Genomic DNA, 24879 nt, shown 5'->3' on the forward strand with positions numbered 1-24879 from the left:
AAAAAATTTAGATCAAGATTTAGATTAAAACAATTTAGATCTAGACCTGGGCATTTAATGAACCTGTGTAATGGACGATTCGACATATTGCTCTGACAGAGCATGTCAGCATTAAGCAGATCAGAAAACCATGAGGCACTTATGCAGTACATTTGATGAATAGATAGAAACAGGATGTAGTAGAATAGATGTGCTGTCTCAAAAGCCAAAACTATTAGGAATGTCCGCATTTTAAGTTTTCTGGTCACGGTTTCTTACAGTTTGGCATGATATTGCAAGAATATCTCAGATCTGCTCAGATGGTAAGATTAAGTCAAAGGATTTTGTGGTACAGTTTGCTCATGCCTTTTTGTCTTAAGTCTTAGTTTCTGAGGCTGGGAAGAAGTGAGAGGGGTTTATGAGCCACATTCACGTCAGTGCTATCTGTGAAAGGCATTTACATTGCATTTGAATAATTTTCACTAACTGCACACTGAGCCAGTGAAGCACTATGCTCTGCAGGGAATAAAAATACCGTCGATGAAAATAGATGTTAATGGATGGTTCGATGTCTGTCTCTATTTGCATTTATCATAGCTTTTCTCACTGACTAAAGTGAGAATACAATTTTTGCTTTGACCCATTCCTTTGCCACAGTTTTATGGAAACAGTGGAAAAACACTAGTCAGTGAAACCTAATTATTGCATTCTCCTTTCATCCCACACAACCGGTTTATAATTTTTGTGAACATTATTGTATTGTATGAACTTTGTTTCAGGAAGTTGCTCAAAATAGAACTGTTGTGCTTTGCTGTACTTTTGTGGGGAAGGAAGTGAAAAGTACAGCTGCTTCAACTCTGTTTCAAATTATACCTACCATATTATACCTACCTTATTATACCACCATTATATCACCTTCATTTGGTAGAGGCATGCATTTTTCTAATGCACGTAAAAGAGGGTTTTGTCAGCTATATTGTACAGTAATACTTGTTATAGGCTATGAGCAGAGGGCCAGTATCATTATAGGCCTATTCCTTTATGGACTTCAGTAGATACTTCAGTATGTAATGTTAATGCTTAATATTTTGATATTTCTGTTTTGATTACAAAGTACTAATAGATGAAAAATACTTTGCCAAAACGTGTTTTCTCTGTAGTTTGTACTCCCTTCGCATACAGGAGTATGCAAAGCATACTGTGAGGGAACAGTGTTGCTGAGGGTGAAGGGTTGCTTAAAAATAGCTCCTAGGATGCCGGCCAGTGGGCTTTGACTTCTATAGATGGTGAAGCACATAGGCAGCCAGAACGAAATAGACAGCTGGAAATACTAGAGAGCTCTCACTTACTCGCTCAAGGTCAACCAGCTCTAACGTCAGCTGTTTCGATTTTCTGATGCCCATTTGTGTTTGTGTGTGTTGGTTATATTTGCAGATTTAAACCTTTGTTGTCCAGTAATCTAAAGTGGCTGGACGCCCCAAAACTATCAGCCACTCAATCCACTAAGTTTGACAGATACACCAGCTGCTTCCACAATTTACAAGCATAGTCAGCATTGTTGGCCATTTTAATACAGTTTTTAGATACAACTAAAATATTTGAGTCAACAGGCAAATAATTCAGGCTGATTTAGATTAAATGAAAATTAACCAAGGTAGTAAATGATTTGTATGTGGAGGTGCAAATGCAGTGTCCTTTCACTTAATCCCTTTAATTTTACCACGTATTACGAATGTATTGCATTAGACATGCAGTAGCATTATTACATTACATTTATTTTTACATTTTTCATTATGGACAGGTACCTCTATGTAAACCACAAGCTATAGTTCATTATCCTATACATATGTGGATTAAGACTGCTCTATTAACTTTTCCATGAAAAGTAGGTTTTGGCATTTTTACACAAAGAGCAAGTGATTTGTAACTCGTGGGCACAAAGCGTCTCCCGCTTTATGGACTGTGTACTTATTTGGGTTAGTGGGTAATGATCTTCTCCAGGTATTTATATGGCCTAAGTAGCATATCAAAGTAGCTTGCAATCTGTCAGTTAGCAAGAACCTAAATTATGCACCAAGGTTAGTTCTCATGATGTAGAATTTGCAAAATCTTGTATTTAATTAACAAGATGGGATCATTTGGTTTTCAATCAACTTTGATGCTGTGTCAAGTCAGAACCATTTCCCTTAAGGTTCACAAGAATATCACAAACTGATGCTCATTTCTGAACACTTCAATACAACTGCGTGTCCCATGCTGACATACACTGCCACAAGCAACAAATTACTTTCCTGGTGTTGTTCCATCGGTCACATTGTTTTAATATAATATGTTGTTACTGGTTTGAATAATAAAAGATGTTGCAGTTACTAGAGCAGCTAAGAAGTCTTTCTTTGAAAGATCATTTTGGCTATTCTCCTGCAAAGTTTTTGTTTAATTATATTAAATGTCTGCAAACTGCACGCATTGAGCACTTGATTGTGGGCTTTTGCTAGTATGTACAAATATTATTTGAGCAATCATGCAGAATTAATGATGAAACTACAGTGGGCAGACTCAGTTCACAATCAATCACGCTAAAGCACAGCTCGGATCGAAGTGTGAGTGCGCCCTAACAAACCGTTCAAATGATGACAGAAGAAATGAAAAACCGAAAGTGCATTAAATTCCAAGATCAGCTTTGTATTCCAGAAATCCTGTATGTCCTTATTGGTGTTTTCACAAATTAATGGCTTTGATGTGTAATGTCCATGGTGTACTTGTGACTTTACCTTGAAAATGGCATCCTTCATAACCAAGACCATGCAGTTGGCAACAACAATCATGGGTAATAAGCCGTGGGTTGCCTGTCAGCTTTTATTTAAATTTTTCATTTTATATCATATAAAATTAATTGCTCTTTAGTTTGAACCTTCTACCTTTAAATCATTTGTATAACATTGTCACATCATTTCCATATTGGTGTGCAAGAAAACAACTGTTTTTATCTAGCTGTTTTTCTTCTGAAATGGCCTCATATTTTTTTATTACCCACAGGCAAAGGATGTTGTTGTTGTTTTTGTTATTGGTGTTGTCTTGTCCAGTGCCAGCTGAATTTATAATACATAGATTCACACAGGCAAAACTGTAGAGAAGGAGCTCAATCCACCTGCCTCTGTGTCAGCGCATGGAATGGTTAACATCTGTAAAACGTGTCTAAGGCCATGTGTCCTTAATCTAGTCTGGGCAGATCAGAGTGCAAGTGCTACCTCCACCTTTGCTGCACTAGCTCTGTGTTCCACTGAATAATGCAGAATTCCTGAGAGTGTGTGGAATTACAGTTCTTGGAAGAGATGTGCAGTGAAGCTCCATTCTTCCATCATGAGGTCACCATGAGTCAGTTTGTCTTGGTTGATGCTAGAAAGGATGGTCCGGAGGGACAGGCCAAGGCCTGACCCATCCTTCTCTCTTTGGCTTACCCCGCTATTCTTACCCTATAATACCCATAATCAGTCTCACTCCTCATGCCCAAACCTAACCAACCTGATCAACCTCTGACTGGTTGATCAGGTTGGTTCACCTGTCACTCAGCACCATCCATTCTAGCATCGACCGTTTGTCTTTGTGGCTAAACTCATGCCAAATTCACCGTAGCCCAAATTAGTTTATTTTTCAGAACAAGCTTATTGACAGGCCTGTGTAATGCAATGACAATGACCCCTCCCTATTTGAATCTACCCTTATTTGACATTCCCTGTGTGAGCTGGTAGGGTGCAACGTTAAACTTGGTTCCTCCCTGTGAGGAAGGAGCAGAGGATCAGAGAACTATTTTTAGACTGTAAGGTAATGAATAGGAAATAAAGATGAAGATAATTTCTCTGCTCTGCCATGGCCCTTATTGAAAAGAATAAAACTTGCATCTGTATTGTTTTTGAGTGGGATGAAAATAAGATGACTGAAGAAAAAACTCTTACCACATGCAGATCAAAGGAACACTGATATTTTGGGACATATGCTTGTTTGATATCTTAGTCAGAGAAGAATATTAATATCAATTTTGTATCTGTGCAGCTCAGTATGGAGATATGTCTGGGGTATATTTAGCCTAGCATGACACAAATTCTAGTAGCAAAGGGTACAATTAGCCAGTCAAAAGTTCAAAATAAACTTTTCAAAATTGCTGTATTAAATGTCAGCCAACAACCCAGGCATTAATTCAGTCCTCAAATTTGTCTAGAGTTAGGACAGTGCGCAAAGCTGGTATCCTCCTAACTCTGAGGAGAGGACTATTGACATACTGGCATAATGACATAATGGTTGTGTTTTTTTTTAATTTTTTATTATTCAATTCTTACGAAAGCCTAGACCTCAGCTGAATTGTATGAATTCAAAATGAGTAAATGTTCAATTGAATTTCTAAATGGCAAAGGCATAAAAATGCAGCTTTGGTTAAAATAACGTGTTTGAATGTTTATCCATGTCCTGATAAGATATAAGGAAATAAGACTGGACTTACTTCCAGTGTTTAAAGAGTTCTTCTGAACCTCTGGGTCAACAGTTTAGTGCACATATATACGGTGTGTTTTGGAATCTCGCCATGCATCATGTTGATGTTGGTTCTACTAATATAACATTGCCTTGTCCCTCAGTCTCTTGTGGATGAGAGACAGGCAAACAAAGAGGGAGGAAAAGGAGAGCTGGACAGAAGAAGGGACGCAGCTATTTGAGGTGAAGGAACAAACGGTTGAACTTGTTGACCAGGGAAAGACTTGTTTTCATTGGTCAGACCATATTCACAAAGGAGCAGTAAAATATAGTGAAAGCTTCAGACTGTGTGGAGAAAAAATGGCAACCAAATCATACCGTTGCTCCTGGCTGCTTGGGGTTTATTTTATGATTGTTGCGGAATATCATACCTGCAGTGTGGGTGGGTTATACTTGACACAGTGGTGTGCCTGTGCTGGGCCTGCTGTTACTGCTGCGCTCAGCATTCTGCATTAGGGTTTGTTAGGGCGCACTCACACTGTCCTTCCGCACCGCGCCAAAACTGTTTTTTCGGGTCAAGCCTAGTGTGTTTGACCAGTGTGAGTGCACCCGCTCCGCGCATAACTGCGGCCAGCTGGCCGTTCACGGCCCGTCTGAGAGAGGTGGGCTTTTGTAGAGCGCGTTTGCACATGTAGGAGCACCAGGCCTACGACAGTTCTGACGTAATTTATGTGCGCCTGTTCGGACATAGAAAATAGAAGGACGGACCATGCGCGGACATTTAACAACAACAACAACAACAACAAAGGCGGCGAAAGGTTCACGTTGGTGTGATGCGGAGGTGGAGTGTTTACTGCAGATTTGGTCGGATGAAAATATTCAAAAACAGTCGACAAGACGCACAAAAACTCTGAGGTCTATAGAAAGAGTTGTAAACAAAGAGACGCATCGCGATGACGTCAATCACGCCGTAACGCGCGTGACGTGTTACGGCTTGATTACGTATGGACAGCAAGAAGCATTTGCGCGAGGTCCATGCAGTGTGAGTACAAACAGGCCTGGGGCGCGGGGGGAGAGAGAGGGGGGACAAGTACCCTAAAGCCGGGGGCGCGGTGCGGAAGGACAGTGCGAGTGTGCCCTTAGTGATGGTTTCCATTAAAGACAAGCCAGCAGCCAATGCAGAGTGTTACACATTGCACCATTTCAGCTGGAATCTATTGTATGAAATCACTGAAAGCACAAGTTGTTGAAAAACATATTCATAAGATTATTGTAGTTGAGCATTTCTAAAATGTCATGGTATACACTACAGTGGTAGTAAGGTTGAAATTCTTAAAGTGAGCTGTGAACTAGGGATTGTTTTGAAAACAGCGTCTGAATTCGCTGCTTGCAGGCATAGAAAGCTCTTTGAAGATGTCTTTCCCCCCCTGCTACCACTGACGTGTTTTTCACCGATAACACATGAGACTCTATGGAAGCCTTTGAACGCTGATATTGGAGACAAGTCTTGTCTCACTCATTGTCATTCATTTCCAACCTTTGAACAGCGCAGTAGTATCAGTCAGCAGAGTTGATGTGCACCCCTTTTTCATAGCTGAAGAAAAACATGCTCAGCTCTCATACAAAGATAACTTTGCAGCACATTAAAGCATTGGGTTCACTAAATTAAATGGGTAGTAAAAGTATATCGCTGTTGTGTTGATGTCCATAATAACAAGCTAGACACAAGCAATTTTATTCTTTTAAGATCCAACAATCATTTACTGTTCTACTTGCCATTACTTTGCTACATATTGTGTTCTGTGTATGTATACATGTATGTTTTGCGTGTTTAGAAAAATACAATACAATATAATATAGTTTTGCCCGTGTTAAACTTGACCTTCATTGTGTTGTTCTGTCATTTGTCTGTGAGTTTGTGCTTGTTCAGGAGCATCCATTCATTTATTGTATATACACACTTATTCTTATTACATTAAGTGGCAGTCTATCCATGCACAGCAGGATAGTAGTCCATCACCTTCCATGTTATTGTTGTATCTGTTCGTTTCCAGAGATCTTGACAAACAAAGTCACAAAGCAGTAGCATTCAGTGGCCCCTCAGCATGTACTACATATCCTCAGGATGGAAAATAGATTTGGTTTCACAGGAGAAGGATGAGGCTTGAGTTGCGTTGATAGAACATGCAACCATGACAACATGGACTCACCCTTCCCCCATACCAAAGAGAGGGAGACCTGCTGTTTTGTGTTTGGATCTCTTTATTTCAGTGTGATTTTACATGTTGCACTGCTATTGTCATTCAGCGGGGAAAGGTAAGGGAAACAACAATAGCATATGAAGATGGATCACAATGCATCTATCTTTAGTGGTTTGGCAAAGAAATAAACAAATGAAGAGCAAACCATAAGGTGACACCTGAATGTCCTTTTTCCTTCCTTTTGTTGGTCTCTGTCTAGATTATTTTCCTGAATGGGGAGCCTTTTCAGGTTTTTGTTTCTGTGAATACTGAAGCCTATACTAGCATCATTATTTTGATTGATGTATTTCCTTCAGGTTATTATATTTTGAAAACAGCCAATGGCAGTCTTAAAAATGTTTGTTTTCAATATGGATATGATTACTAGGAATGGCCTTAAGGCTGAATTGTTTTGTCATGGTAACTATTGTTTTCATAGGACCCAATTAGCAGGCTTATTTTGAGCTTGGCAAGGATTGTTAAAAAGCTGATTATTTGGGCCTGTAATAAAGCTCTTATCCAGTGAATCCTGGATTTACGGGGACAGTACAAAGTTAGGAGTTGAATATGAGATGCTGGTGATGGATTTATGCATTGGCAGGGGAAAAAGACTGCCAGGTTTTGGTTACAGAATAGACTCATAACTACAAGACCACACCAATGATGCCTTGTTGTGCTGGATGGTGTGATATGTAGCTTCTCTCTCCTCACTCCTCCAGGGACAACCTGTCCCTTTAAATAGGACATGCCTGTGAGGCTAAAATGGTTGGCATAACTGCCTGGTTGGTTTTCTGCTTCTATGTTGCGTACTGCACCAGCTGTTGCATGCATTTGTTCGGACCATGTGATAAATAAGTCTAAAACTTATTTTAGAAAGTCTTAAATTTGCTGTTGCTATCCATATGTCCCACACCATTCAGTCCCATATGGCTTCAAAGACGTCATACAGTAGTTGTCAGCTGGATCATTAAATATAGTGCCTTATAAAAGCTCAGGGTCGCATTAGTTGGTATGTCCTGCTTCCTGAAATAGCTATCTTAACCACTTGAGCTGATTGTCTTAAAATCTCATCCTTGTAGTTCTTTAGATAGTTTTAGTCCTCTGGATTCTTTCATGTAAGTTTAGGGTATGCTGAACGGAAGTGAAACGATATGTCAGTCACTCATGTGTCTCTCTAATGTAATCTTAGGGCTCAGTTATTTTGAGCAATGCTCTCATTTATGTATGCTACAAGGTCATAATTACTTTTGAAATAATTATCACAGCATGATCTTAGTATATGCATTGATACAGTTATTAGTATTACAAACAATAATGTTGGATTATCCCCCAGTCTTGTTGTTGCATAAAATAAGGGATGGAAGGAAAATGTCACTGTCTCAACATAATCCCTCATCATTTTAGAAAAGAAAAGAAATGTGTCCTCATGCATTTGGCTTTTTTTCCAGCTTCACCGAACTCGCACCTCACCTCCTTAACCGGGGTATGAACCGAACCGTGTGACGTTAAACCCCTACTGGATATGTGTCTGATTTGAATGAACTTGGAGGTCACTCATGCACAGAAAGACTTGTATCTCAAACTCAAGCTACATCATGCTGTCAGTGCACAGTTACAGTTTATAGGCTTTGTGGTGTGTCAGCATGTCTTACCTGTATTGGTGCTGACAGACCCGCGTCACCACTAGCCATCCCTGTGACTTGGCATTACAGTGCTTTTATGGAGTAACTCGAATTAACATTGAGCTAGCATGTAGGCTAAGAGGTAGTGACCGTGTTTCTTATTTCGTATCAGCCTCCAGCAGACACAACAGCATGTCAAAGTTCTGATCCTGGTCTGGCTGACCTGCTAACCCACTGACAGCTTGCTGATGCTTGGCTAGGTGACTCTCATGTAAAGCACTGACTTACAATGCGCTTGGCACTGATACACATGTACCACAAATTCCCATCTAACTGGCTATCAACATGAATTCCACAACATTACTTATAATGGATATTTATTTGCACAAGACATTATCACCAGCCTACAAAGCCAAAAGGGCAATCAAGCATCAGAAGTGAAATTACTGGTATATCACTGTTTAATATTTACATGTTAAATTATTACATGTTATTATTGTATGACCTTAGATTTACCGTTGTGTGCTTTGTTTGCTCCACAGGGCTCCAGAGATTATTTTGGGGTTGCCGTTTTGTGAAGCCATAGACATGTGGTCCCTAGGCTGTGTGATAGCTGAACTTTTTCTGGGCTGGCCCCTTTACCCTGGGGCCCTGGAGTACGACCAGGTAAACAACCATTTTGTCATTGGGAAATTTCTGCTTCTAATCCTCTTGCTATTCTCTCATTTCTGTTTTATATGCAACTTATCCAACATCTCCTACTTCTAGTTCCGACTTCTATCAGACTCAGTCTCTCTTCTCTGTACGATCTCCATCTGGAAACTGCCTTGTGCTGTCACATTGGAATTCATAGGTTTTACCATTTCCACAGCCTTTCCCCATACTTCCATTGCCCATGTGGCTGTCGAAGTAGTGTTACACCCTCAGTTTCCATCCAACCGGTTATTTTCCTTGGTCTTTCCTTATTTTCTTCTCTTTTTCCATTATCCCCTAAACTTTCCAATCAAGGCAACCCACAGAGGAGTGGGTTCAGTGTGTTTGTTTCTGAGTTTGCATTCTGTCCAGCCCTCTATTACAGACTTGCCTTCAGGTTACTGACTCAGACATGGCTCCTATTATTTAAGTTTGCGGGATATGTGATCCATGGCCACTGCAGTCTAACTCTCCCAAAAGATGTGTTCCAAAGCTTCAGTAGGGAAGAGAAGCTGACAACGCCTTAAAAAGGCAGACCGGAACATTCGGTGGCAGAGTATAGGACAGATGGCTTGAAGCGAGGACAAGAATGCAACATTGTCACAGTGTGTACAGTAGGGAAAATCTGTTATTTTAATCTTTGTGAGATCAGGCCTAATGGCGTTATGAGGGTATTGAAGGAATGTTCTGTACGGGAACAACATGGATAGGAAGCAGAGGGCAATTTTGAGGTTTGGGGAAATAAACACTTTTAAGCATAATTACAAATGGAAAGAAAGATGGTGATGGATTGTTTGAATAAAGAAAGAGACTGAGGGCTCAGGTGATGTACAGTTACAAATTAGTGCAATATTTACTGCTTCCTTGATGATGTATATACCCTGAGGGTTATATCATCTGGTGTCTGTGACAATGAGCAGAAAGGCGTATTGTTGTGATTGATTGTATGTCTATTAAGAGATGTTGGACATCTGCCCCTCTTGATCTGGGCTTATGTTGAGCTGCTTTCCCATACCCTGGAGCCCTATCTACCCAAAGCCTGCCAACAGGGCCTCCGTCAGATCCTGCTGTGTCCCATGCAGCACCCTACATTGCAGCACTCAGCCCACTGCACTCATACCAAAGTATTTTTATGGCCAGGCATCATTTTTCACTCTCCCCGTGACTCAGACAGAAGAGATAACTCAACACCTCCGAAAGAGATTTGACTTGAGCGCAACACCACCAGTCTAAATATGATGAATCTGTTTTTGCAGTAGCCAGTCAGTGTATCGCATAGCTGCGTTACAGACGTCTTGAGGGGAGCCTCCTCGGTTTAGTAAGGGACTGCTTGGAGCCGATGGGGTTGACGTGGGCAAGAGGGATACATTTGGCATAGATAGCGAGTGTGAGAGACAATGATATAAAAAGCAAGATAAAAGGTGAGAAAGAACCTGTGGAATGACGTATGTATCAGATTAAGAACAAAACCTACTGTATGTAAATGGGTGAGGTGACTGAATTTAAACCCAAATGCATTGTAAACATGAGCTCTGGGTTGTGGTAGAGGGTGTAGAGAGAAAGTTTGTCACATTAGATTTCAGCTTGTTGGATCTTGCTCATCTCATGTTACCATCAATTGTTGTCTGCTGATTAAAATACCTGCAGTGAATTTTAAGCTCTGGAAGTTCTCTGCGATGACTGAACTTACCACCCCGGCCCGTTTTTAGCAGAATTGTTCTTTAAGAGAGTCAGAAAGACATCCTGGAGGATCCCTGTTATTGCCCCTGTGCCTTTGAGAAACAGACTGAATCCCTGTTCTGTGACTGAGCCATGCGTTGACACCCAACCCGTAGGAAGCGCTGTCTCTCTTTGCCATGCGGTATGTGCAGGTGAATATTCTCAATTGATCATAGCGGACTAATGAAATATACGCTTTTATTTTGATCTCTGGGGTTTAAGTTACTTCAAATAAATCATTGTCAGTTATTATGGTTGTTTAAGCATTTCAGAGAAATGTAATAGCACACAATCTTATACCTGTCTATCCATCCTCTCTCACAGTCATCCACAGCTCAAGTCAATCCCCACATGGAGAAATGAATCAGTGTTAAAAGGTGTTACAAGTCACCAGACAGAAGGATCACAATTATACAAGCAATAATTAGAGCCACAATGCAAACTCAGTTTAAATCAGTGTATTGCATAATGAGCTACACTCGGCATCAGAAAATTTCTTTTAAATAATTGTCAAAATAATGTTCTCCAACAGAAATGGTCCAAAGTTAAATCAAAAATCATTTTATGGTTTCAAGCACAACACACCAAAGAAAGAGTTTCAGTTTGTTTAATTCTGTTTTAGTTGGATTTTTTTTAGGAGTGAATCATCTTCTCAAAACAAATAATAAACAAAATAATACAGGATCTCTGAAAAGTTTCAGTTTCGTTTTTATCGTAAGGAGTGGAGCATCTTCCCAAACAATTTAACAAACTATCTTTGAATAATTGAATCTCCAACGCTGTAGGAGTATAGAGCTGCTCTTATGTTCCATAGGAAAACGATCCTTAAATGACTCCTGTTTGGATCTGACGCTATTCAGAAAATAAGCATTCACATAGAGACAGACAACCATTCACACCTACGGGCAATTTAGAGTCATCAATTAATCAAACACCAGCATGTCTTTGGACTGTGGGAGGAAGCTGGAGAACCCGGAAGAAACCCTGAGAGAACCCGCGCAGACACGGAGAACAGAGAGGCCCAGCCTCAATTCAAACAATAAACTCTCTTGCTGTGAGGAGACAGTGCTAACCACCACACCACTGTGCCACCCCCTCTAATGTTTTATATCTTGAGAAAAAGCATGACCTCACAAATCCTCCTGCCAAAGGATGGAAGAGTTTGAAAGGTTGAAGATATCAAAATTAGCAGGTGAATTGAGTTACCACTGGGGTACGTCAAGTTTCAAATACCACTTGCTAGCCACGCATACAGCTGATGCAGAGCCCTCCTCCCCCTCACGACAAACTTTCAACAGCGATAGCTGCTAACATTGTGGAGGACGAGATTTTGTTAATTTGCATCGTAATGACTGCAAGTATGAATTGCATTGAATCGGCATTGAATCATAATTTTTTTGAGCTTGCAGTACCTTTGAGGTTATTCTGGAGAATATTCTGGACAGTATTTGTCATTGTTTTGGAATGTTGGAATAATAAAGAACATACATTTGGAACTTTCAGAACTCTAAAACTTTACCAGAACTTTAAAATAGAAAGCGTGTAAATTTTTGTCGCCTAAACTAAATATACAACTGCCTGTATGACAGTAAAGTGCATGGCAGCTGACTCTAGTGTGAGGTGTCATCCAGGGGCCACAGGGTGATCTGGCATCCCCTTCTTCCCCCTTTTCTTCTTATCTTTCTGCCAGGGGTCTTTTTCCATGCCACACAGCATATTGTATTTATAACTCTGACTTCTCCTCCTCCCTTGCTCTCCCTTCTTCTTACCTCATCCCATCATCCCCCCATCACACCATCCTTTACTTCCCCAGTACAACATGAGACTGCTCACCTCTTTGATGTGACAAACCTGACGTTTGAGCCAGTGTCTAATTATGAGTGTCTATGAGTGGCTATCATTAACCCTGGCGCTGTAGTCTTAGGTATGACTCCGTTCCCCATATCAGTATGTATGTCCTCTTTGTGTCGGTTTCTCAGGCACCGTACAAGTAATAAAATGAGAGTAGAACATACATTGAATACATTTTGCCTTGGTCATTTCACTAGCTCAAAAGAAAATGGCACCCAGCACTGTCCACTGATCATACAAATAAAATGAGTCATTTTGCCAAAACTGTAACAGTTATTTGCAACGACAATGGTACACATAAAAATGGCCACCTCCCTGACCATCCCGCTATGTTGTTTTGAATGGGATTGTCCGTTCTACTCTTATTCTATTTGTATAGCTGCAACCATGGGAACCAATGCACGCTCTTGCAGAAACCAAAGTTGTGTGTGGTTGCTTTTTTCTTTTTTTACTTCAGGGCTACCCTAGCTGGCAACCTGGAGGATCTGTAAGAATAAGAGCATGTAGGCAGGGTCAGTGGAAGAAAAACAGATTTGGGTCAGTGGGTGTTAGAAGCTTCAGTGCGCCAGAAGGAATTGTCCTGTTTGTAAGATTGTACAAACTACTATACGCCAATGTGAAAAATATGGAAGATTAGTTTTACACCAGGAAGGTAGGAGGTTGTAGATACATTATTCTCATCTGAGATGTACTTTTATTTATTCCAGTGAGGGATTTCATTGAAATGCATCTTTTATGGTGCATATTGTTGTCTGGACCACCATAAAATAAATGCTGCCTGTGCTTCCTGTCTGCTCTGCAGCAGGCCCAGGCTCGCTAGATAGTTGTTTCGTGGAGCAGTAGCTTTGCACCAGTGATCTCACTGGTTTGTGAGATCTCTGCAGAGGCACGCCTTCCAGGAAAAATAAGGGTTTTCCTGTCACAAGAATCTTCCCACCCACACACATTGGCTGTGTTGTTTTTCTGTGTCTGTTCATATGATGTGACTAAACTACACAGCTATATTATGAACATGAAAGCAGGGGGATTTCCTTTCATGGTAAGTTTGTTGGCATTGACACTGTCGGTATTCCTTGACTACATTATGATTAGTGAAAGTGAAAGTGAAAGACAGAAAATAAGAGAAACGGAGGGAGATTTTGGTTGATGTAAATCGGCATACACTGGGAAAATGACTAAAGGAAAGGACAAATCCAAATTGAGAAATGGACAGTGACCAGTGACACCATGTGTTTTATGATACATTTTAATTAGTTAGTGGGCCATAAGTGACAGGATCTTCTAAATCTCTTAGTAGATGAGATTACATTCATTGAACATGCTGTCAGAATCCTAACGAATACATTACTTGATCATGAACTCATCTATAGCCAACTAACATAGACATAGGTCCCACACAAACACAGACACATTGCAGTATTTGCAACTCGGCAACAGACTGATATAAGCTTACTGTTCAAGCACCACATTGGCCAAAAGGAACAGCTTGAAGATCAACACATGAGTAGCTTCCAAGAAAAACATTTTCAGTCTGTAGTTTTCACTTTTTAGATGTGAGGTGCCTCATGGAACTCACTCACAAACTCACTCATTGACATTTAGCACGCTGCACGCTGGAGACATCATATATATAAAGGGCGGCCGTCCATCTAGATCTGTGTATTTTAAAGAGAAAGGGAGAGATAGATCTTATGATAAACTATTATCTGCCTAATTTGAATGGGTTCACTGACTTCTTTCCTTGATCCCCACAGTTCACACAGTGTGTGGCTCTTTGCTTTCTCTTTGCTCCTTAGCAGCTTTGAATCTCTAATGGTTGTTGTCCTTCACACTTGGGTGTGATTGACATCGCTGAGGCTTCTCACTGGTCTCCTCTCATAAACCTGCATGTGACTGACATGCATCGTTACCCAGCAAAGCATTTGGCATTGAGACTGTAGGAACCTTGTTATCAAAGTTAACATGAAAAGACCCTGACACCTTTCAGAGATCATAAACACAATCTACACTCAGTAAAGAGGTCTCATTTGGGTCCAGCCATTTGTCAGGAATCTTCAAGGTCTCTGCAGCTGTCCCTGCTATGTACTGTACACGTCCACACAGTAACGTTGACTCTGGGTGACTTCATAGTGTAATGTCACTGTGAATTACCTTGTAAATTATCAGTACATAAAAGAGCATGTCAGTAGAAAGTGCTCCGGTAATGTCTTGGCTTTGGAGAGTCTATGACGGAGAAATTAACAATAACAGTGAAAAAAAACATTCATTGTTGAAGTGACATGTTTATAGTTTAATATGAAATTGTATTACAGAATATATTATTATTATTATCATTATCATCATTATTATTATTATTATTATTATTATTATTATTATTATTATTATTATTATCAAAACTATTCCACTTTTAAACCAATGAAATTCTTTTTTGCTCTAGCTACAGGATTAATCTGTTATGTTCATATTCATTCACATTTCTTTCTTTCTCACTTAACTCCTTATCTCAAACAGATTCGCTACATTTCTCAGACGCAAGGTTTGCCAGGGGAACATTTACTGCATACGGGGACAAAGACAGCACGGTTCTTTTGCAGAGGGTCTGACTCACCTTATGCAGCGTGGAGAATAAAGGTGAGTATTTACACACCTGCAGAATGTGACTAATTGGCTTATTGCCTCTAATTCAAAACAACTAACCTCTACCCTCTTTTATTTTCACTGAAAGCTAATGGTAAAAGTCTATGTCAGCTCTAAATCAGTCAACAGATATTTTCTTCCTCCCTGTGGGCAAACAAAGACTGCAGCTGATAGATTTCTGGAAACAAACTTACACATGCACAGAAGGACTAACCTTTCAAATAAAGTCTTAGCAAAGGTTAAGCCAAAGAAAATATACTCAGTCAGTTGTCAGTGTACTGTGAATCAGTTTAGGGTTCTACAATGACATTTTTCTGGCAGCATGAGTCATGAATACCGACCCTGGAATTTGAAGTTGTGAATAATCAGGTTTTTCAATTTGCTACATAGCTTGAATGATCCAGTTTATAGCAACATAAACTATTAAAATCATAACATAACCGACCATGGCAACTGCTTAACTGATTTCAGTTTTTGCAGCTCCACTGAACATTTTCTTTTTCTGTAGTCAACAGATGAGCATGAGACGGAGACAGGAATGAAATCAAAGGAAGCCAGGAAGTACATCTTCAGCTGCTTGGATGACATAGCGCATGTATGTTCAGCTGCATGGACCACAATGTACCTAACGGGACTTCAGAGGAAGTTCAACATCAAATGTTGAGAGGATGTAGGCTACTGGGTCTTCACCAGAGGAAGTACACCCCACAGCTGTATGAAAAGAATGCACAACTTATTACTGGGGGAAAAATAGAACATCACTAAGGTTGATTTCCCTTCAGTTAAATACCAAACCTAAATCAAAGAAATTAAGGTTCAGGTTTCACTTACTATTCTCTGTATAAAGACACCATGGGTGGAAATTCCCCAGGCAACCACCAATGCGTCAGGTCTGTTATTTCATAAGTAGGAGATTCTTGAGAATTCATGTTCATGAATATTTTTTATTTGATTCATCATACACAGAGCGTACTATAATGTTACGTTTTTCATTTTACTTTACCTTTTTCTTTTAAAGGTTACATATAGTAAAAAGTGAGATTTCCAAGTCGTTTTTGTTTATTAACAAAATGCTATATAAATACCATGGGAAGAAACAATGAATCCACAGAGAAATGCACACAGTCCATATTCAGAAACTTTGTCTTTAAACGAGCCATCAGGACTTCTGTCCGGTTGTGATGTCATAATTATACTATAAATAAGTAGAAAGCGCCACTACAGTGCTGTAACAGTCATTCTCTGGCTGCACTGACAGTGCAGAGACGCCAAGAGCGTAGATGTAAAAGACCCAGAAACACTGACCAGTAAGAGTATTTTCGGGAGGCAGGCTTAAGGAGACAGGCGCCAAAATGGAGTCTTTCAGACAGAGTGTGAATACAGGTGACTACAGTTAAACTGGAGATCAGAATTAGAAAACAAAGTATTAATACTTGATTTATTCTTAAATATTGTTATTTTTATTTTTCAGCATTTGATAGAATATCCGCTGTGGCTATACCACTGCTTTATTAGCAAGTTTTTAAATAACCAAGGCACTTTAACAAAAACCTTTTAATTTGTGAAACTCCATAGAGAATCTCTGGAAAATCCTCGGCAACAAAGTAATGGCTAAGAAACCCACTACAGTTACTGCACTGTGGAAGCGACTGCAAGAATAATGGACCAAAATCAAATCAGAGCAGTGTGAGAAACTAGTGATGTCCTGTGGGCATGTGATGTGATGAAGTAATTTAAAGCAATGGCCTCTACGCTTCCTATTCAATTTTTAATCCTATAGCCCTAAGAAAACATTGTTTAAATCTTCTCTTCTGACACAATTGTTAAAGTTCTCCAATTTTTTTCACAAAATAAAGGTTTTTGTTAAAGTGCCTTGGTTATTAAAAAATAAATTGCTAGTAAGCAGTGGTATAGACACAGCGGATATTCTATCAAATTCTGAATAAAAAAAATAGCAATATTTCAGAATAGTTTTGATAATTTGTTCTCTAATATTTAGCTCCAGTGTATATTCAGTCTATAATAAGTGTTCTAAAAGATTAAAGCATGTAAACTTGTTCTTGTAGAAACTCAAAATATAAGTACAAACTTATAAAATAACATAATATGGGACCTTTTAATATGTTATTCTGCTGAACAGTTATTTTGTCCAGTAGTTTCTGACAGTAAAATGTTTGTACTCCAGGTGAACTTGGTAATGAATCTGGAAGGTAGTGACTTGTTGGCGGAGAAGGCAGACCGTCGGGAGTTTGTGGGTCTGTTGAAGAAGATGTTGTTGATTGATGCAGAAGAGAGGATCGCCCCTACCGAAGCTCTCAGCCACCCTTTTGTGACAATGCAACACCTGCTCGACTTTCCCCATAGCAACCAGTGAGTCCACTTTGCATCTGATTTTTAAGACATGTAATATTGACCTTACTACATAACTTGAACTCTCTGTATCACTGCCTGTAGTGTGAAGTCATGTTTCCACATCATGGATGTTTGCTGGACTCGTCCCAGTGCATATGAGGTGGCCAACAGAAATAAAGGTCCTTTCATCAGGCCTGTGACCACAACCGCTGCTGCCTCTGTCAACCACCCATTCAGCAAGATTACTGGTGTCCACAGTCAAGTAAGTCATTCAGGATGTATTTGCATCATGATCTGCAATTTCTATGGACGTGTGTTGGGGGTGTTATTACACTTAAACACAGTAATCTTTAGACCAGGGAATTAAAACCTTGTCGAAACAAAGGACCCAACCAATAAGTTGCTATATATATCAATGCATTATAATATATATTTTCTTGTTTCCTCAACTAGGAATTGAAAAAAATATCACAATGTCTGAGTAAAGGAATAATCACAGATGGTCTGAGTCATTGACATGCAAGGTGTTTTTTTGTTCATCTGCTCTTGTGAAGGCTGATCATGTAGACAATATCCTTGTCTTTATTGCTTTCAAGTATGCCGACTTGCCCACCTTATTGCGTCCTAGCACTGCTGTCATGGCAACAAAATCACGTCATGGTTCTGAGGTCATGGCAACGGTGCAAATCACTGTTGTTGCTGAGGAAAAATAAGGAGCTGACCATTTTTTTTGTCATTGGATCTTTCTAACTCAAACCATCTCAAAGTTTATTCAAAAAACACCATTCTGAGGATAAAACGTTAAAGATGCCCAATATGTGACAGTAATGGTAACTACATATGTGTTTCATCATTACACACAAGGATAATATCAGAAGGCTCTCTCATTCCTGTTCAGAATTGAATCATGATGATTGGTCACATTCTTTGCACAAAAAACGGCTTCTTTCCATGGAGCAGCATAGTAAATGGTAACTCTTTCTTCTTCAGGAGAATGATACGTGAAATACTGGTGGCTTTTTTTTAGTATTATTCTCTGAAAGGCTGCTTTGTGTTTACTGTCATGTGCATGGGGGTTGGGCCACATGCAGGAGCTGTAGCAGAACAATATAGGCCTAGTTCTCGTTATTCAATAGATGTGATTATAGCCAGGCACGAGAGCAGCTAGAGTAGTGATGGCACATGCTTAACTGTTCTGTGGTTTGACCTCAAAGGCCTGTCTCAAAAAGTTTCTGTCTGATGACCTTTTAGTCATACAACTTTTAAAAAAGTCTTACCTCTGTAAACCTGGATACATTTTGTCAAACAGATCAATAGCAGCATTTCGATGAGAGGAAAGTATTGGTCCAGACATTTCATTATTTCCTTTGACGCTTGAGGACTCCAGTTTTCCAGGGAGTTGATGAGTGACTATAGGGCATTGAATACTCTGATTCAGATCGGTAGACCAGCTGTGTTTGAGGTTATGATAGTGATCTACCACATGTGAGCCAAGTCATCCACTGCCTTTTGATTAAGACAAACAGGGTTAAGCTTAAAGGTAACTGACTACCCTACTTATTTCTCTGTACAAGACAGGTACCTGGGCTCTGCCTGGCTGAAATACAGACTACTCTTGACAGAGATGTCGCCATCTTCTGGCTATTTAATACCATTGTTGATCATTGTGATACCATGTCCAGTGATATCCCCTTTTGCTTTTTTAGGGATTACCCCAATCAGTGATGCATCCTGGGATACCACTGCAGACAGGAAGTGGTCAGTTTGGATGCAACGATTCATTTCAGCAGGCACTCATTCTATGTCCCCCAACCATTCAAGGTAGGATTTTTAAATATTTATTTCACTTGTTTATTAATCCTCATGGTGGTTGGACTAAATATCTTGAAGTCAAATATTTCCTGTCCATTGTCCAGGAATCCCCACAAACACAGCTAAACCAGCAGGCTACTCTGTTCGAATGGAGGCTTCTGTGCCTCTGGTCACTCAAGCACCCCCCATCCAGCCCATACAAATCAGACCTGGAGTGATCACACAGGTAAGGGGCTAGCAAGGATAGGGATGATGGCGATATAACATAGGCTGAGATGAAGGGACAGCTTGTTTTTTTTGACTAGATGTAACTGCTTTGCTTCTCTGAACTTCAACAGGCCTGGTCCAATCGTGCACAGCAGATCTTGGTTCCCACTTGGCAGCAGGTGACATCAGTGCCCCCACCATCAACCACTCTGGCATCTGACACTGTGGCCGGCTCACAAAGATTGGGTGACTGGGGGTAAGCCGTTTGTCTGTTTCAAGAGGTTACAGCATCTTTCAAAATCTTTTTAATGATAATAATAATAACTGTGATTTATGTAAAGCCTTTCAAGGAATCCAAGGGTGCTTTACATAGTGACACGTGGGACATACATCCAAACAGTCATACACACAAAGAACACAAAAATATCTAGGGGCCAAAGGCCTTGGTGAACAGGAAAGTTTTGAGAGCAGATTTGAATGTGATCAAGGTTGGGGCGTTGCAGATATGTGTGAGGAGAGATTTCCACGCTGAAGGCTCTGTCCCCAAAGGTTCGTAGGCTAGTGCGGAGAATGGAGGGCAGAACTGAGTCTGATGAATGCAGGTTCTGGGACCGGGTATGTTGGTGGAGGAGGTCAGATAAGTACTGGGGCAGGCAAGGGCATGGAGGCATTTGTAGGTCAGGAGGAGGGTTCTGTATGTGATGCGGGACTTGGCTGGGAGCCAGTGGAGGTGGATGAGTATGAGGGTGATGTGCTTTCAGGGTTTGGTGTGGGTGAGAACCCTGGCAGAGTTCTGAGTTCTGCACATATTGGAGACTGTCCAGGACTCCATTGCAATAATCCAGTTAGGAGAAAACAAGAGCGTGAATGAGGATCTCTGCAACAGAGTATGAGAGGGAAGGTTGGAGTCTGGAGATATTTTTGACGTGGAAAAAGGTGGATTTTGTGATTGATGTGTGACTGGAAAGAAAGGGTGGAGTCAAGGATGACCTCTAGGTTTCGGACAATACTGTGTCCTTTCTTGATAGGTTCCTTATACTGTAGTTCCAATATGTAAAGTAGTATTATCCAAAGCAATGTATACATATTAGTGCTGTTTAGGGGTGTCATTATTTCAATTCTGTATTTAAAATCGATCAAAATGAGCTTTCAATAAGCGAAATCAAACTAGGATCGGTGATTCCCATTTTAAATACATTGTTTAAATTGGACCATATGGCTGTAGTGTTGTGCAGTACAGTACAAAATGACAAATGGTGGTTATATCAAACTTCATACCATGTTGTAGAACTCCAAAGATTTATTGATTAATTGATTAGTTGTCAACTACTAAATGAATCGCCTTGTATTTTTAATTTTCAAAACAAGCCCCCAGCCAGTGTCAAAGACTGCTCCGAACGCCGATCAAACTGTGAAACTAGGCAGCGCTGATTAGATATCAATCAATATTCTGTTACTGTATTGTCTATTTTTCTCGCATAAAGTGTTTTCAGAAACATATTTTAGTGTACCATTTAGCTATAATGTGAGAGTTTGTGACCAAGTCGAAACAATACCAAGCCCAGTTGACTATAGCTTTAAATCAAAAGTCTGATTGAATCAGGGATTTGGAGAATCTTTATTACCTTTAGTTGCTATGGACACCCTTGGAAATGGCTGTATTGCTCTCGTACTTGCTCCCCTGAATATTAATGATCGATGAGTCATACGTGTCCCTTTGGGACCAGTGACTGAGACCATTTTGTCAGTAATGGTGCTGAAGGCTTATGGCTCAATTTGCAATGTTCTCTTTGCTTAATGCAGGAAAGTGCGTCCCCATGGTAACCATTACAGCTCCATGATTGCACATCCTCAGCCATTCTTAACCAACCAAATGACCATGTCCACCCACCAGCCGATCAACATAGGCATTGCACATGTGGTGTGGCCACAGCCAGCTGCCAGCAAGAGAGCCAAGCCTTGTGTGAACAGGTATGGCTCCTGAGTTTTGCCCCTATTGCAACTAAAACAAATATACATAGGGTATTTCCTTTCTGAAAGTGACTTTTCTCGTTTTCTCCTATAGAAGCAGCAACTTTTCCCAAAACACAAACGTCCAAAATTTAGCATGCCAGTCCCCAAAGATGGCCGATACAGCAAAGAATGTGCAGCAGGTAGAAGCCAGGTGTCCAGAGGAAGGACGTACTGCTGCAGAGGGCCGAGGAACAGAGCATGTGGAGGAGGATGATGAGAACTGCTGTAAAGTGGAGCCAGACTGTGAGGAGCTTTCAGTTTCACAGGAGCAGCGGCAGGCCATGGTGATCTCTGACCTAGGAAGTCCGACTATTAGTGTCATCAGTATCAGCAGTGATGAAGAGGAGAGCGCACACAGACACTCAATGGGAGAGTGAGTATTGACCATCAGGTTCCTCCGAACGATATTTCTAAATTGGTTTGAAAAAAATGTTGCATCTTATTTCATTTGTCTCTCTGCGCACACAGGTGTAAGGGTAGTGCAGATTGTGAGGCGTGTCAGAGCACCGTCAGCATGGAGAGAGTCTGTTCCCTCAGCAGTCCTGACAGCACGCTTAGCACCAGCTCTTCAGCCTCAGCCCAGTCCAGCACCTCACCCTGCAAACACCCCAACAGGTACAGTCGATGCAACTGACTCAAACAAAACATGTTTTTCACGATTGATCCATTGGTTGCTTCACCAAAACAGACAAGATATCCGTAACTTCCTTCCTTATCGGTCGCCCTCTTGCAGTATGTCAGACGATGAACAAGAGAGCGGTTGTGACACGGTGGACAGCTCGCCTGCCTCAGACGCCTCTGGCCATAGCAACAGTCCCTTCACACAGCAACGCTTCATCGGCGACAGCAACCAGAACTGCGAGCCTCGTGTTGCGTGCGTTGCCCCGGAGACCGAGCCCAGCAAGCCAACAGTTCGTACTGTTGTGGTGCCTCCGATGAGGGTGCAGAACAACAACTACCACCCTGCTGTCAGTGAAACGTATGGGAACACAGGTAAAATTGGACATAAGATGCATTGTAAAAACAAGTACATTCAGTCCATTCCTTATTTAAGTCTGATTTTGAGTTGACCTAATAATGTATATTATAGTTATCACAGGCTGTAATGAATGCCATGTTTTACTTAAAAACAGCTGGAAATGACTGGCCTTTGTATTAGACCCAGGCTATCTCTCAACCTAAATTATCATATGGATAAAACAGGTAACAGGACACCCTTTTCTTCTGCACACGCTGCTTTGTGTCTGAAGTACACTTATCCACTCAGAAGACTAGCAAGTGCATGAGTAGGTCATGCTCGCTCAAAGAGCCAGTCACCACAGCTGCTGTCTGTTCCACAGGTCACATGGCCTGGGATTATGCTGTCTTTGTAGACCACAGAGGTTCTCACAGGTGATTATGGGTGACCTGCCCTGTAGTTGCTCTGGAGTGGATATTTGTTTGCTGTCATCACTCCTTACTCTTGCTCCAGACTGACTCTGAGTGCCCCTTTATCTGTGTGGATGTGCACTTTTTAAAGCTACATAAGACATGCGTAATCGCTCTATAATGTTTTAATGAGTGAAATATTCAAATAATGGATGTCAAACAGAGAACGTGAACACATTTTCTGGCTGTTAAAAACAAATGAATGTAGAGCTGCAACGACAGATAAATAAACACTGATAACCAATTAATTGTTGTAAACTATTTTTCCGTGCAAAAAATGGCAGAGAAGGCTGTTTTTCAGCCTCAATTTTTGGACTGGTTTTGGACGGACAAAACAAGACATTTAAGGACATTACGTTGGACCCTCGGATGGACATTTTTTTTATTTTATTTTTTACTATTTTCTGAAAAAAATAAATAATTGATTAATATAGAAAGTAGTCTGCAGATGAATTGGTATGAAAATAATTGGTAGTTGCAGCCCTAGATAAATGTTTCTGTCTGGTGTTACAGTGGAGTTACGCATGCTATATGTAGGCTTTATTAACAGGTGTGGTCAGTGGGACATTGCTGTCTTTCTCAGCAACCTAGAACATTTACACCTTTCATGTCAAAGGCACCCCCGCCCCGCCCCAACCCTCAATTTATTGCAACGAGAGCCCCACATAAAAGGGCACAGCTTGCTATTCTCGTTCTACCAGGTATATTTATAGTTGATGTTCTGACCCTACTATGAGCTCTATGATCAAGCTTGGTAACCAACTCCTCCAGATCCCCCCCAAACATATTTATTTATAATGACCTAGATCATATTCAGAGGACAGATGCCACTACGTTTAAAAGTTTGGACCTGATCAAACACAGCTGAAATCACTGATAGGCCTACAAAGCCTCCTACCACAAACGTTTCAATTTCTGTTGTTATAGCTGGATCCAATCCCCAGTTGCATCTTCTTCATTTTTTTTTTTTTGCCTTTTGCCTGCCCTCATTCACAATGTGATAATTGATAGAGGGACATGACATTTTCTGCATTGACACGTCATCTCAATCTATCTGTGTTTGTCTGTCCAACCTCAGTCTTGGAGTCGTCATGCCAGTCCAGAGGGCGAGGAATTCCTGGTCGACAACATCACCACTCCACTCCCCTCCTCAACAGGCAGCAGAAGATCAACCCTGCATTCCAGCCCCAGCAACAGCAGCCTATAGGCTTTGGGCAGGTGAGCTCACATACATGTATTACACAATCACAAACACATACACAAAAGTATGTTAGCATGTATAAACTTTTTATATTTTATTTGTTAAGGTTGTTGCAGAGAGACATTGGGAACATTTTGCCTCATTTATTGCAGGGATAAAAGCACTAACTCACCACCTCGGTTTAATCACCGACAGAGGAAATGCTTTCCGCAGGGTGTCCCACTGAACATAACTGGCAGAGTTGCTAGTGGGAAGCCTCATTGTATACAATTGCTTTTTTTTTTAAATAATACTTTAATGAGATTATAAAAAGGGAGAAGTTCCATACATGATCAAGTGAGTAAAGTGAGACACACTGTATTACTTCATAAAATTGCCATGTCAAGTCATTGTATCCTATTTCTGCCCCTTGTCTGGAATTGCATCAAATGAATGCTTAAGCAAATTGTACCAGACACTGCAATTACTAAAGTGTTCTAGGTAATAAACCGCACAATTGGAATTCAGAAATTTCAATAGAAGCAACCAAGAGCCCACTTCATACTAAAAATTAAACTTAATTCATCCGCCACAATAGCTTTTGTTGCTTACAAATCTACCAGCTCCGCTCAGAATTACTCACAGTTGGTGGATGAACATTTCCAACTGTGTTTAAGACTCA

At 40.5% G+C, this 24879-nt stretch overlaps 1 protein-coding gene across 1 annotated transcript in view; it reads left to right on the top strand.

The window, feature by feature from the left end:
- Nucleotides 1-24879, top strand: part of hipk3b (homeodomain interacting protein kinase 3b) — a 44165-nt gene that overhangs the window by 14088 nt on the left and 5198 nt on the right. Inside the window, 13 exon segments of the mRNA XM_083917784.1 lie at nt 8848-8971; nt 15080-15199; nt 15714-15800; nt 17391-17575; nt 17660-17819; nt 19264-19378; nt 19474-19595; nt 19708-19832; nt 21380-21547; nt 21642-21962; nt 22058-22204; nt 22323-22582; nt 24096-24235. Coding sequence (XP_083773910.1) covers nt 8848-8971; nt 15080-15199; nt 15714-15800; nt 17391-17575; nt 17660-17819; nt 19264-19378; nt 19474-19595; nt 19708-19832; nt 21380-21547; nt 21642-21962; nt 22058-22204; nt 22323-22582; nt 24096-24235 — 2074 coding nt within the window.

The sequence above is a fragment of the Echiichthys vipera genome (genome assembly GCF_963691815.1).
Source record: "Echiichthys vipera genome assembly, chromosome: 1".
NCBI classification, from domain to species: domain Eukaryota; kingdom Metazoa; phylum Chordata; class Actinopteri; order Perciformes; family Trachinidae; genus Echiichthys; species Echiichthys vipera.